The sequence below is a fragment of the Drosophila tropicalis genome, unplaced genomic scaffold (genome assembly GCF_018151085.1).
Source record: "Drosophila tropicalis isolate 14030-0801.00 unplaced genomic scaffold, ASM1815108v1 contig_859, whole genome shotgun sequence".
NCBI classification, from domain to species: Eukaryota; Metazoa; Arthropoda; class Insecta; order Diptera; family Drosophilidae; genus Drosophila; species Drosophila tropicalis.
In genome coordinates, this window is record NW_027173353.1 from 13,103,353 (window position 1) to 13,116,942 (window position 13,590).

The window sequence follows — 13,590 nt, forward strand, 5'->3', positions numbered from 1 at the left end:
TAACACTTGCAGATTAGCTGCTAAAAGTATACGGCGCGCCGTGTCTGCTGCTCTCCCACCAGCTCACCACCACTACACAAACATTTGCGTCTGCGCTGTGACTGGTATTGGAAGCCACTGGCGGCTTAAACTAGCCAAACCAGGTGCTCCCTCAAGCTCGAAAAACCACCGACCGCTGTCTCTTTCTTCTTGGTCGTGTTCGGGTATGAGCCAACAATGTGATGCCTTTGCGATTGAAGCTGGCCAAATCAGTTCTCTGCTTTTCTTTGCATGGAATAGTCGTGCAGTTCCTCGATCTATCAAGCGGTAAAAAAACAACTTACCCACATATTTCTGCATACACCTAAGCGAACACACACACACATGTGTGTAATAATGTGTGTGTAAAAATCTTTACACGTACATATATAATATACAATCGCGATTCCTTATTTGTGTTAAACCGTTTGAATCCCATTTGCATAATTAAGATCAACATTGAAAAACCACAAATCAAAGAGTTTGAAATACACAAAACCAAAAAATTTAAAATATCCAACAAGTTTATACATATGTACATATGTATGTACCTGAAATATTTTTAAGTGCGAAAGAGTGAACGCGATAGTTGCATAAGTCTGCATATCCAGTTGCCCAAAGAAATATTTTAATAATTCGTCATATCGGTGTTATTAATGCATACATATGTACATACATAAGTGTGTCCCAACATTTGGGAACTGATTCGACAATATAAAGTTAATTGTGTCATAATAGTGTTTTCGAATATTTGAATAAATTCCAAATGCAAATATACCTATACATATGTACATCTCAGCAAATGACAAACAAAATCGTGAATGTAAAAGTCATATTAACAAATCAGATGCTATAAACAAATTTAAATTTCAATTCGAGTTTGGACACAAAACGAAGGAACACAATCAAAGAGAAATCTCGCATCAAAAACTCAGGCAAAAATTCAAACAAAGCTTGGTCTGATCGAATCAGCTTCAATATTAACGCCAGTGACGCATCGCATACCAAAAAATTAATAAATATTGTATATTTCTTTATCGAAATACCATTCCGCTTCAAGGAAACAAGCATAATGCTGCAACCACGTTTACCACGCAGAGAAGGAAGAAAAGATTGTAACAGTTGGGTCCCTGAGCCCAGGACATCCGTGTATGAGTGTCGAAAAACGATGGCGCTAGCGTTGATCGTGGTGTTAGCAGCCATTGGGGCACCATTGGGGGCTACCCAAACAGCCGGTAAGTCCGATTTCACCTTGGTTCTACAAACTGTGTGAGATTCTGCTACAATTTAATCTATCGGAGTGGCATTTATATTGTACACACAGACATACATACATACATATGTACGTATGTATGTATGTACATCATACATCACATACTGTGTATGTATACTTGCGCATAAATTACTGCCTATTGTTGTGTCAGCAGATTTCTTTTCCTCCAACGGAAGAATACCACGAACCGAACACAATGCAGATATAACCATCTCCGTCCGTCCCCATGAACATACATTCGTCTTTAGTAAATAATGGTGAAGGGGCCAAAGTTTTGTTTATTCAATTTCATAGGTTTCCCATGACCCGTTTTCAATTTTAAAGTCGCTCGAGTTGTCTTCCGACATACAATGTTGAAGTTTAATCGATTCGAAAATGGAAGTCAGGGAGTCTATTTAGTATTCCAATTGATTCGGTCTTGTAAGGGTAAACCCAACTACTCATAATACCAACCAACTTTGGGAATGAGCTTAAAATAAAAACACTGTCAATGCACCTGTCACAATGTTGTTAAACCGGATTTGGCACTGGTGCTCCGTTTTGCCACAACTAGACCAGATTAACCCAGCTACAATTAATGTCCAGATCGTCTCTCTTGCAAGTTAACAAGAAGAGCAAACTAAAACGGGATATAGTGAAGGCAGCTATTTATCTATCATTGGCATCAGTGCTATTCATTATGTTATTATAGCCCTTGCTTACATTGTCGATGACCATTTTTTCACAAAGGTACGAAATTTCAAAACCAAATTCGACGGAGGAGAAAGCGGATTGACTACTTCTTTGATTGGCGTTCACCTGATGTCTGCCGAAAAGCAACAAAAACCAAAGGAGAAGCAGAAGCAGCATCACCATCAGTTAAATGAAAAGACAAATCATGTTAGGTGACTTGGACTTTAAGGCTTTTTTGTTTACTAAGTGCAAAAAAAGTATTTCAAATAATTGTAAAAGAAACAAAAGACAACCAAAGACATACATACATAGACATTCATATGTACATATGTATATGTAGGTTTTTAGATCTACCCAAAATATCATTATCTACATTATTATCATCATTAGCTGATGGCACTATTGAACACTCGCCAATAGCAAAAATTACAGTCGCTACTTGATCAGCTTTCACAAACATTATACACGGCATAGCCGCGCTCCGTCTCCGTCTCCATCTCCATCTCGGTCTTCCGCACCAACATCTACAACGGCGGCCTCATTACCACAGGCGAGAACAAAAAAAGAATAAAGATGAAAAGCACTAGACAGAGCAATTTGGGTCATTAAATTGCTTTCGTTCCACAGTTACCATTCATAAATAGAAGTAGAGAAATATAGATTACATAATGCACTGCAAAATGATTGGGGATCAGGGGAAGCAAAGGAAAATAATAATAAACACCAGGAACCGCTGGAGCCAGTGTCTAGAAATGTGCTCATTGCAACTTATTTGCACGGATGCTGCCTGTTGTGGTGTATGGCAACTGTCACTCGAAACTTTCAAAAATACCTGCTGGTTTTCCATACTTGGAATGCACCAATGTACATTGGGCCGGTTGTCGAAGGCGGAGACGTAGCATCACGGATGAGTTTAGCTTAGATTTCAGATGACGCTCAGGTGGGAATGGGAAATGGCTGGGGTAGAGTTGTGGATGTGAATGTGTGTTTGCCACTTTCTTTTCCTTTACCTTAACAGACTCTCGCTGTTTGTTGCATGCAGTTTGATGGCAGAGGGTGTTTGGGGGGTTTGGCTTTTTCACTTTGAAGGTCTTTCAATGCTGCGCGAAGCCAGTAACGAATGTTTTGCTGACCGAAAAGCAAAAGAAAAATGCCCCAGGCCATACAACGTATTGAACGACACGGTCACAGATGCGGACTTGGGCTTATAAAATGTTGACTATGGGTCTCGGTTTACTCCCGGTGCTCGAACGCTTTCGCTCTTTTCGAATGTAAGAGTATATCTATGTATGTATGTATGTACATATATTTGAACTTACATACATACATAGCCAATCGCAGCATCACTTTTGGGCTTGTTCGTGTTGCCAAAAAAAGTAAAAACGGAAATAGCAGCTACACAGGTTGATCGACGAAAACTCGTTTTGAGCCAGAAGAACTTCAAATGCTTTCTTCTATATACATATGTACATATATACATAAATAGTTTATATTGTATATTTATGTATCTAGTGACAACCCAAAATTCACATATAAATACCACTTTAAGTTAAATTCACTTTTGGATGTATTTGAACTGCTTGATTATTAGATCTTAGATTACCATTTTCAATATACTAAACTATATATTACTCAATTGCAGATGACCCATTCACAGTGAAGCCTACACCAGCGCTACGGCCGGCAGTGGCAGATGGTAAGAAAACTTTATAACCTCAGGTGTAACGAAATGTATCTAGCCCAATATTTTATATGTAAATCCTGCTAATAACTACACAGTCACGTTTTCAATTTACATTGAGCTCTATTTAAGTTAAAGCCTTTTCCAAATTTTGTTACCTAGGGACAAGATCTCGGAAAAGGCCAAGCCGCAGTGTAAATATATATGATTGAACGCCAAAGAGCAATGTATTTACTGCATTTCCTATTACTTTTCTTATTTCTTTTTATGTAAATGGTTTCATCATCTTTCTATGCTGTACATTCTGGAAATGTTGATCTAATACTTTAACCTTTCAACTCTATACTCCACTTCCACAAATTGATTTATCTATCTTATGATGTAAATACCTCTTCTTTTTATCTCTCACTTCTCTTCTCTATATCTCCTACATTACTCTTATACTTATTACTGTAAATGTTAATGTTACTATGCATTTGAGTGTGTTTTTGTATTGTATATGAATATGTATATGGCATTGGCGTAATCTCACAGAACTGACCACCGTGCTCCTGGTTAATAATGGTAATGGGGCTGGACGTGTGGGTGATATCCATGGCCGGTTCTTGACAGTTCGTCCAGAAGTTGGGCTTTTGACTTCCACAGCTCGCACCTTTATCCAGGAGGGTACCACAACTGAATTCGCCACTCAGGTTTTGGGCACCACATTGGAGAATGGCCGACTTTACGCCCAATACCTAAAGAAAAGTTCTAGAGTACTTTATGAGAATGCAAACAGTAATATACATGTGGCACCTTCTGTGGTCACAAGCTGGGTGGGTGATGGTGCAAACTTGCACACTCGAGCCTTTCTACAAAGCCACAATGATTTGCTCAATGCGGATGCCCCCGATTGGCAGGATATTGATGATCGACTAGGTGCTTCAAGCACCAGCCGTAGCCATGACAAGTTTGTGGGCAATACTGATTTCGTTAGTTTCCAAAGCGCATCTCATACATTAGGGCTGGGGGCAGCATCCCCCACTTATTCAGAAAACGAGTCGCCATCTAAAAATGTTCCGCTTGTGAAGGTCTTACCTGATCGTTTTGGCAATTTGGAGAACAATGCGCGTAAATTGGCTGCCCAAAAAGTGTTGCCAATCGGTGATTTGCCAACCTTTACAATCAAGACACATTTTGAGCCCAGTGCGTACCAAGCGGATGACGATAACAGTATGAGTCAGGAAGAGCAGCGACAACACGCGAGCCATGGAGGCTTAGACGATGGACGTTCGCCTAAGGTGTTTTACCAACAATTGATGGAAGGGCAGAACCATGATAATGGAAAGATGTCGGCGGGTCAATCTGTGTCTAAAGATGCAGTAATCCCAAAGAGAACGTTGGCTACAGTAACATACTATGGATTCGCGGACTTTACCACCCTTGTCGGAGATAGCGTGATTGTGTTTTCGCCAAACACTGTAGAGACCAGTCCAAATTTTGGACACGTTACGTCCATTAAAGGCAAGGCTACTCTAAGTACTCTGGAGAATCGTTCGGGGTCAAACATTGCTCCTCAGTCTTCAAGCACCATAGGCATTCAGACGGCGGAAATTGTATCGACACAAATTAATCCGTGGGCCATCGGGTTAGATGTAAGTACTAGCGAATCACCAAACAACTCCCCTTCAGCGGTTCAGTCAGTGACGCCAGAGCTAATAATGTCAGAGGTTAGCATGATATCGACGGCAGGTGGGAGCTCTGTTGGAACCATTATTGCAACTGAACAGGTTGCACCAAAAAAGCTGAGGTCAGCGATGCAAATCCAACCTTCTCGTTGCCAACAGACCAAGAAATTCTTGAAATATATGCATCACTGTCCAAAGCTCAAGATAAGGCTGTACAGCCATCTTCGATTTCGGAAGCAACCTCTGAAATAGTATCTGACCCCCAAACCCCTGAAGCTAAGTCAAGTGTTCAGGTACTTGGCGGAGCGACAACGGTATTTATTGATGACGATCCCTTTGCCAACTTCGTAGAGTCAATTGCGCCTTCCCCATCAACTTCGTCTGTCTTGTTGACAACATCAATGCCAACAACTCTGATCAATTATGAATCTGTAACTGAGGAGGCGGTTACTCTGGGTCCCGAACAACTTGATATATCCACTTTACCGCCTCCAGGTATTACAGAAGAAGAGGAAACCACTATTCCGTCTGTAACTGAAGATCTGACAGGTGTTACTGACTATAAGAAGTCATCAGAACCGCTTGGTGAAAAAATTGAAAATTGCGAGAACTCCACGTCGCAAGTGTTTTTAACCCAAGTCCCCAAATCAGGTGTAATCGAAGATTTGAGTACACAGTTTCAAAATGATGCTAATTTACTGGCCGCCTTTGACATTGTTCAAACAACCAAATATTATTGCATTGACACTACGGCGATGCAAGTTGAGCCCCAACAAGTGGAAAAACCTGAAAATGATATCAATCTGGCAACGAGTAGTCTCTACGTTCCAACTACAACGGACTCAACACTAAGTACAGAGGCTCAAGACGAAGACGAAACAACGACAGAGGACTCAAGCTCATTATTAGAAACCTCTACCGAGCCTAGTTTAATGGAAATGCCAGCTAAAGGATCTACAGTTCTTAAGTTAGACGAGACGTCAAGTGGTGAAAATGGCAGCGAAGAAAGGGAGACCGAAAAGGATAGTGAAGACTACGATGTAGATGCTGAATCGGATGAAGTTGATTTAATATACAAGACTCTATACACCACCTATACGTACCTTACTACCTTCTTCCAAGCTGAGTCCTCCACTGTTTCGAGTCACACTGAGATAGTCACAAACGTGATTACATCAACGGTTGGCACTAGTGACGATGTAGAGGTTAAGCCAACTGCTATAGTGGCCCAAATTGGCGACAATGAAATAACAGCCACACAAACTCTTCAAGGAGACTTGAGTGCAAAGACGTCAACCATTACAACCAAGTACACAATTCCCGAAGAACTCGAAAGTTTGTTGCACGTCGACTCGCACCCTAATTCTAATACAGAAACAACAAGTCTCAGAGAGCCAACAGCTTATCTGGACGATGCAAAGTATACAAAAACCTTTTTCACAACTTACACTTACTACACTACAATATTTGCTGATAGTGAGACAGAAATAATGTCGCGGACTGAGGTGCTCACAAACTATGTTACTGAGTCGGGAGACAAGACTAGTCTTTCGGCATCAATTCTAAATTCAGATCTTGTGGACGGACGGAAAGTTGTTCCCAGCCCAATTAGTAATATAGCAATTGCGGCAAGTGACGAAGTCCAAAATATTTCAAAGATTGATGAAGAACGTGTAACTTTGGTGACTGACGTAAGGTCAAGTAGTTCCAACGGGGAGCATCAACTAATTGGAAAAGGTCTTCGAGACCCCATTGACGATCAAGTAAGTTCAGAAAGCAACACTGATGAGATAATTCCCTCGGCCACCCTGCTCCTTCAAACGAGCTTCACGACGTTTACATTCTATACAACAATGTATTCTGGTGATATTACGAATGTGGTAAGTCGACTTGAAACAGTTACCAATGTGGCTACCGAAACACTTCAGCCCACTAAAACGATAGCCGGTAATGTGGACGAAGCAACATTGCCCATTACATATTTCACAACATTCACATACTGGACCAAGTTGGCTAAAGATGGAGAAATCACCACTCTGAGCAGGGAGGAGACGATTTCTAATGTAATTGAACCTACACAGGAAGCCTCATCTTCGACATATGATTATGCCCCCCTGATGACAATCACCGACAGTGCAGAAAACCACGTTGCTACGACAACCGAAACAAATGGAGAAATCAATGCAACAGTTAAAAACTTGCCGGATCTTACCACATATTATACCACTTATACCTACTATACAACATCATATGAGGCCAATAATACTGTTACGGACTCTCGCTTCGAAACAGTGACGAATGTGGTTACGCCTACAAGCACGGTGGCTACATCCCTGCCACCATCGGATGATCTTGATGCTAAAAAAGATTTAAGTCAGACTGCCACCGAAATTCATGGATTGGGTGAAATCAGTACACCAGATTTGGTTCTGTATGACTATAAGCATATAGTCGACGCGGATGGGGTGAGCACCTTATATTTTACAACACAAATTGTTTCTTCAGTTAATAATGAAGGTGCTGCCGTAGCCATTACTAGCAGTACTTCCAGCTTGTACATAGATGAAGCCAAAAAATCAAGCTTATCTACCTTGTCGGCAAGCGAGGCGACTGACGAAAACGGATCAGTCTCCCGCCAATACAAGACTGGCTTAGTTAGGCTAATTGAGGGCACACGAATTGGAAACAGCACCACTACTCTTTACCAGTCTAAGGTAATCGGTACTTTGATAGATGATAGGTATGCTCAGATTATTGAGAGTACGTCGAGCTTCCTTTTCGAGAAAACAGTTGGGCCCACTGAGATTGTGGCCACACCAACCCTTGGGCCTATTATAACAACACAGGAGTTTACAGTTGCAGCCAGCATTAGCGAAAGCGGCGATTCTACCATTAGCGATACGGAGACCACCACAGAGAGTAGTGCGGATGCGAATGATGACACAGAGATTCAAGACACGCTTCAATCGAAAAAGCGGACATTTGCCCCAGTAATCAGGCCGTTTGCATCTCGCAATAGGCCCACATTTGCACCAAAACAAAAGATTATAACACCGAGTAGCGCAACTATTATAACTAGATCGGATATTACACCGACGATAACTGCCACTCCTGCTCTTAAAACAATTGGCAGATATAGTTCATCGAAAAGGGGACCAATCTCAAACGCACCGATCAACCCGAATGAGTCCAGCACGTCAAGACGTAGCTTTGGACGGCCAATCAAACCATCAAGTAGTTCTGCCACAGGCGAAGTGAGCAATAGCGCCGCATTTGCACCTTCAAGAAACCGCTTTGCGTCGTCGTCACGCTCTGGTCCATTATTAAGTTCCCGACGCCTTGGCATAAGTGCTTCATATCGACCATCAAACGGTCCTGGTTTTCGAGCTTCCGCCTTGAACACTTTAAACTCCAAACTGCGCATTAAGCCAACGGGATCATTGTCTTCTTCATTGGGGCAGTCCACAACGAATACGGTGGCAACAGTCAATCCGGATAGCAGCATTGAGAGTGAACATTCAACAGAGACGCCACAAACTACCGATGAAGAGGAAACTCTGTTGGAAAATTCTCGACGTAATCAGAATCCTTTATTGCGTTTCCGACGGCCCTTGAATAGACCCAGTGGATTTACTCCAATTCCACGACCAAATGCCGGCACCAGCAACTCGCCCACCATTTCGCCTAGGAGGAACCCACTATCGGGACGGGCAAAAACATCATCGACAACAACGACTACCACCACGACCACGGTCAAACCACGTCCCAGAAGCTTCCAGCGTCCCACAATAAGCAGTCTTCAAGGACGTTCTAGGCCACAAAATAATCTATTTCCACCACGCGGCCTATTCCAAGCACAGCAACAAAAAACTGAAGCTCCACCAGAAGTAAAACCAGGTGAGACTGAATCGGAAAATGATTCCGAATATGATGACGACGATGATTCAGATGATGATGGCGATGAAGATGGTCAAGACGAAAGTAATAGACGTCGTCGCTCTAATATCAAGCTTGCTCGGCCCAAAACACATTTGAGAGTTCGTCGGCAAACGGATGCTTTAAACAGGAGCCGATTTCGGTTTCGGCGTCCTAGTACTGCATCACCGCCAGCAGCAGATGAGCAGACGATTGCGAGCATTGATGACCTTAGTGAAAGTACGGTAAGTCCCCGAGCCAAAACTCGCTTTGGATCAAGGTACCAGGCAGCCCGGGGTCAAGGTCAAGTTCAACATTCACATGGACAGACAACAGCGCCAAGTTCAACTACCACAACAAATCTTCGATCCATCCGTCCCACAAGACCTACATCTTCGCGCACCCAATTTACTTTACGAGAAAAGGACAACTCGTCTAAGGGATCTATACGTCCTGTTTCGAATTTTCGACAGCGGCCTTCGGTAAGTTCTTCTATTAGACGGAAAACTGGATCCAGCACTGTTGGCTCTACCAGCCGTCGTTTAAAAAGTTACAATAGCAATATCGGGAACAACAACGTCGAAAGTTCCGGTTCCCGTTCAGCAGCTTCTCGCGGACGAAATGGCAACACAAATGCTTCCTCGAGAGGTCGGGTACGATCCCGAAATCGTAATGATTACGTCTCAGATCAGGAGCCTACAGAGCTAGGAACTCAGACTATTACAGTGACACATCTTTTACCTGCCGAAGTCACTGTACCCGTGATTAACGGCCAAGTAACGGAGTACAAAAATATCGTTACTGCAAAAACCAGCACCGAAGTGCTGGGGCCACATCAATACTCCCAAATTGTTGGCACCAATGGACAGACATCGGTATTTCTAACAAGAGAGGACTCTAGTGTAAATATTGCAGGAGCTACTGAGCTTACACGTTACCTGTTACATGATTCGTTGACAACGACAATAACATTCACCCCAACGACAATTCGTGGCCGTAAGACATCATTCTCTCACGTGCTTCCATCCACAGTATATTCTGTGGAGACTTTGATATCTACAGTACAGCCTCAAATATCGGCAAACGCCCCACTTGCCAACATTTTACTTTCACAACTATTGTTAGGTAACCTTAATCTGCCATCTAATCCATTAATTGGTGCCCTTGGGCAGCAGCTGCCGGATGCAATGCCAGCCGTAGCTCCCACGCCGCTCCAGCCAGTTACAGAATTCCGCACTCATACATCCACCTATGTGACAACAATATTTGACGGCAAGTCCACAATAGTGCCAGTCACCTTTCAAGGCAAAAAGATCCTTACAACTGTTTACGATAGCTCTTGGCAGACAATAACCGCCACCGAGTACAGTGTAGATACTATAGTCAACACTCCGACGCAACAGCAGCAACCACAGCACGCACCGTCAATTGGTCAGGTGGCACAGGTGAACAGTTTGCTGCTACAGCAGTTACTTTTACAACAGCAGCAACAACCGCAACTTCAGACAATTTCCCATACGACGTCGCCACAAATATTTTTGAGTGACAATCTCCAGGACTTAGATGAAGCTGCGCGCTCAGGAGTGGACATCGGAGGCCGCGATAGCATCGACGATATAATAGCACCTGTTGAGAACGAAAACGATGGGGAAACACAACACAAAAATAATCGCAAAAAATCACGCAAGTCAGGTAAAGGTCACAAACGAAACAAGCAGCAACTAAATCTACCGCAAGATGATAGCAGCGTTGTTACGCTTTATGTTTCCGGGCGCAGACCTGGCGAATTCAGTACTATACTATCCACGGTTCAAAACGGCTACGATCATTCAGTGTCCTTGCAGAAAAGGCAAGCGCATGCAAATATTGAACAGACAGTTGCTTTTGATGGGCTTGACGATCACTACGAATCAGAAGGAAGCGAAACTGTTCAATTGTATGTCCCTCTCAATGTCGAAACTGACGCAGAACCAGAGAGTGATCATCTTCATCAACTTGTCGAAAATTCGCTTGCCTCGGATGTGAGGATGGCATTAATAGACGAGCCCACCGTTCAAACAGCTTCACTGGAAAGCATTGTTGGTGATGTGGGTCTTTGGTATGCCAAATCAACGTCTCAGGCATCACTCGCAGCGTCACCGACGACCACCGATAGTTCAAAAGGGACGGATGTCACGAATACCCTACATTTTTTAGCCTAAATGACCTCACTGAGTTGTCCCCACTACAGTTGCAGGTCACTAAAGTCTGTGAGCTTCCGAACTGCCCACTCGACGTCAAGCCCGTTGCCCTAGAAAAAATAAGCAAACCAAATGAAAGAGTGAAACGTGAGACCAGTCCCATCTTGGCCAACGCTACAGATCCAGACCCAGACCCAGACCCAGACACAAACCTAGACCCAGACTTATTACCCAAGCGTCGGTTTCGAAAGGTACTTGTAAGGCGCCAACCTAAGCTAAAATATGTCGTACCACTAGTCAATGAAAAAAATCAAGGAACCAACGGCAGTCTTCTCGATATGCAGACTAAGCAGCCAAAGAAACATCGTGTTGTAATATTCAAACATAAAATTTCAAACAATACCTTCGTCAATACCAATGGCCCGAGCCAAAACAGTTCAGCTGAAAGTTTCAAATTTGCTGAAATAGATCAAAAGCAATCGCTACAACCAATATCAGAGCCAATGTTAAAAAATACTACTTCGCCGGTTTCAGACCGTTTAACTAAGAGTAGTAACAACACGCAAGTAAATAAACGTAGAAGGCGAAAAAAGAAACAATCTCGACTTCAATCGAGTAAACCAAGGACATCGTCAATTTGTACAGACTGCATTAGCCCAGACACTAAGCCTCTGACAGTGTTCGAGGTGACCACAACGACTACTGAACTGTACACAAAAACCTATTCATACATAGTTGATCGCGTACACAATGACCAGCACGAAGTCCAATCCCAAACAACATTTGTCCGAGTGACTACCCGCACTGTACCGGTCACACTGACCATCACGTCAAGCCATTTAACTATAGATTCAGTTATGCCTACGCCAACGATGCATACGCGTTCTCCGCACACTCAATCTCTGCATCACCACTCTATGTTTTCTTCACAATAGTTAAAAAGCACAATATTAAGAACGAAAAAAAAAACAGTTTTAATATTAATCATACACTTACTTATATATTAGTAATATATACTTAATGTTAAATAAAATATATGTACTTACTAATATTGAATCTGTAATACCTGTCTGGAATTGAATTTTTTACACGAATTGTCGAATCTATGGCGATTAGTTTGTAAAGTGAATTAAATTTTATATATTTTAAGCGGCGACATACATATACATACATACATACTTGTTATCTACCACATCCAAACATATTTTCAGACTACCTACGTGTAATCCAAACAATATACATCCATACAAAATATATAATGTGTAGTAAATAGAACTCCACTATGAACCTATGAAATGAAATCTTGTCATGTCCGTCCGTATAAACACCTAGATCTCGGAAACTATAATAGCTAGAGTATTCAAATTTAGTACATAGACTCGTGTAGTATGTACGGTGATCAAGTTTATTTCATTTTTTCCCCACCGCTGAATTTAGAAAAAAAAAAAAAACGATTTGCAATCAAGCTTGGCTAAATTTGATCAAACAAAATTCCATAAATTTGACTTAAATCGAATAATTTTATTATATATTGTGGGTTTCTATTTTCTACACTTTTCACATATGTTTATATTTTTAATGCACAAATTCGTAGAAAATTCGAAAAATGTGCCCATTTACGATATGTGCATATATTTATTCTGCTCGAATCTTTGGCTCTATGTTATTTTAGCTTCTTACTTCTTTACATATGTATGTATGTATATGAAGCTCCTATTCTTTTATTTTTTACTAATTGTGAATTGCTGTATATAAAGATTGTAAAAATTCTTCTTGAACATAGATCCTACGATGAAAGTTGCAAAATATTGGGTTCTGATTTGGTGCCAACTATACAATATACATATGTTTGTATGTTTCACCTATTATAATTTTGAGTAAATTTTGATTGCCAAAGCAACACGAAAAGCTTTTTATTTTGCAACCTTGATCACGACTTGCATCACTTACATGTAATAAACCAAATTAATGTTTCGTTGTATAATGGACGTATGCATATGTATATCTATGTATAAAATATTTTTGACAATAAAAACGATTTTTGTTTATAAATTATAAAATTGGAGAACCCTCTTTTTGTGGGAACTACAATTAAAGTTACATAAAAATAAACTTTAATACCTACTTACGTATTCATAGTCTTTTTATTTATTTGGTGTGTGCCCACCTGGATCATCGTTATAA

At 41.5% G+C, this 13,590-nt stretch overlaps 1 protein-coding gene across 1 annotated transcript; it reads left to right on the top strand.

The window, feature by feature from the left end:
• The first annotated feature begins 924 nt into the window (after positions 1-924).
• Positions 925-13,014, top strand: LOC137582307 (serine-rich adhesin for platelets). Its single transcript, XM_068296788.1, has 4 exons — positions 925-1,253; positions 3,606-3,659; positions 4,179-5,375; positions 5,429-13,014. Exons 1-4 carry the CDS (start codon positions 1,091-1,093, stop codon positions 11,425-11,427), a joined length of 7,413 nt encoding a protein of 2,470 aa, XP_068152889.1. The 5' UTR covers positions 925-1,090; the 3' UTR covers positions 11,428-13,014.
• The last annotated feature ends 576 nt before the right edge of the window (positions 13,015-13,590 follow it).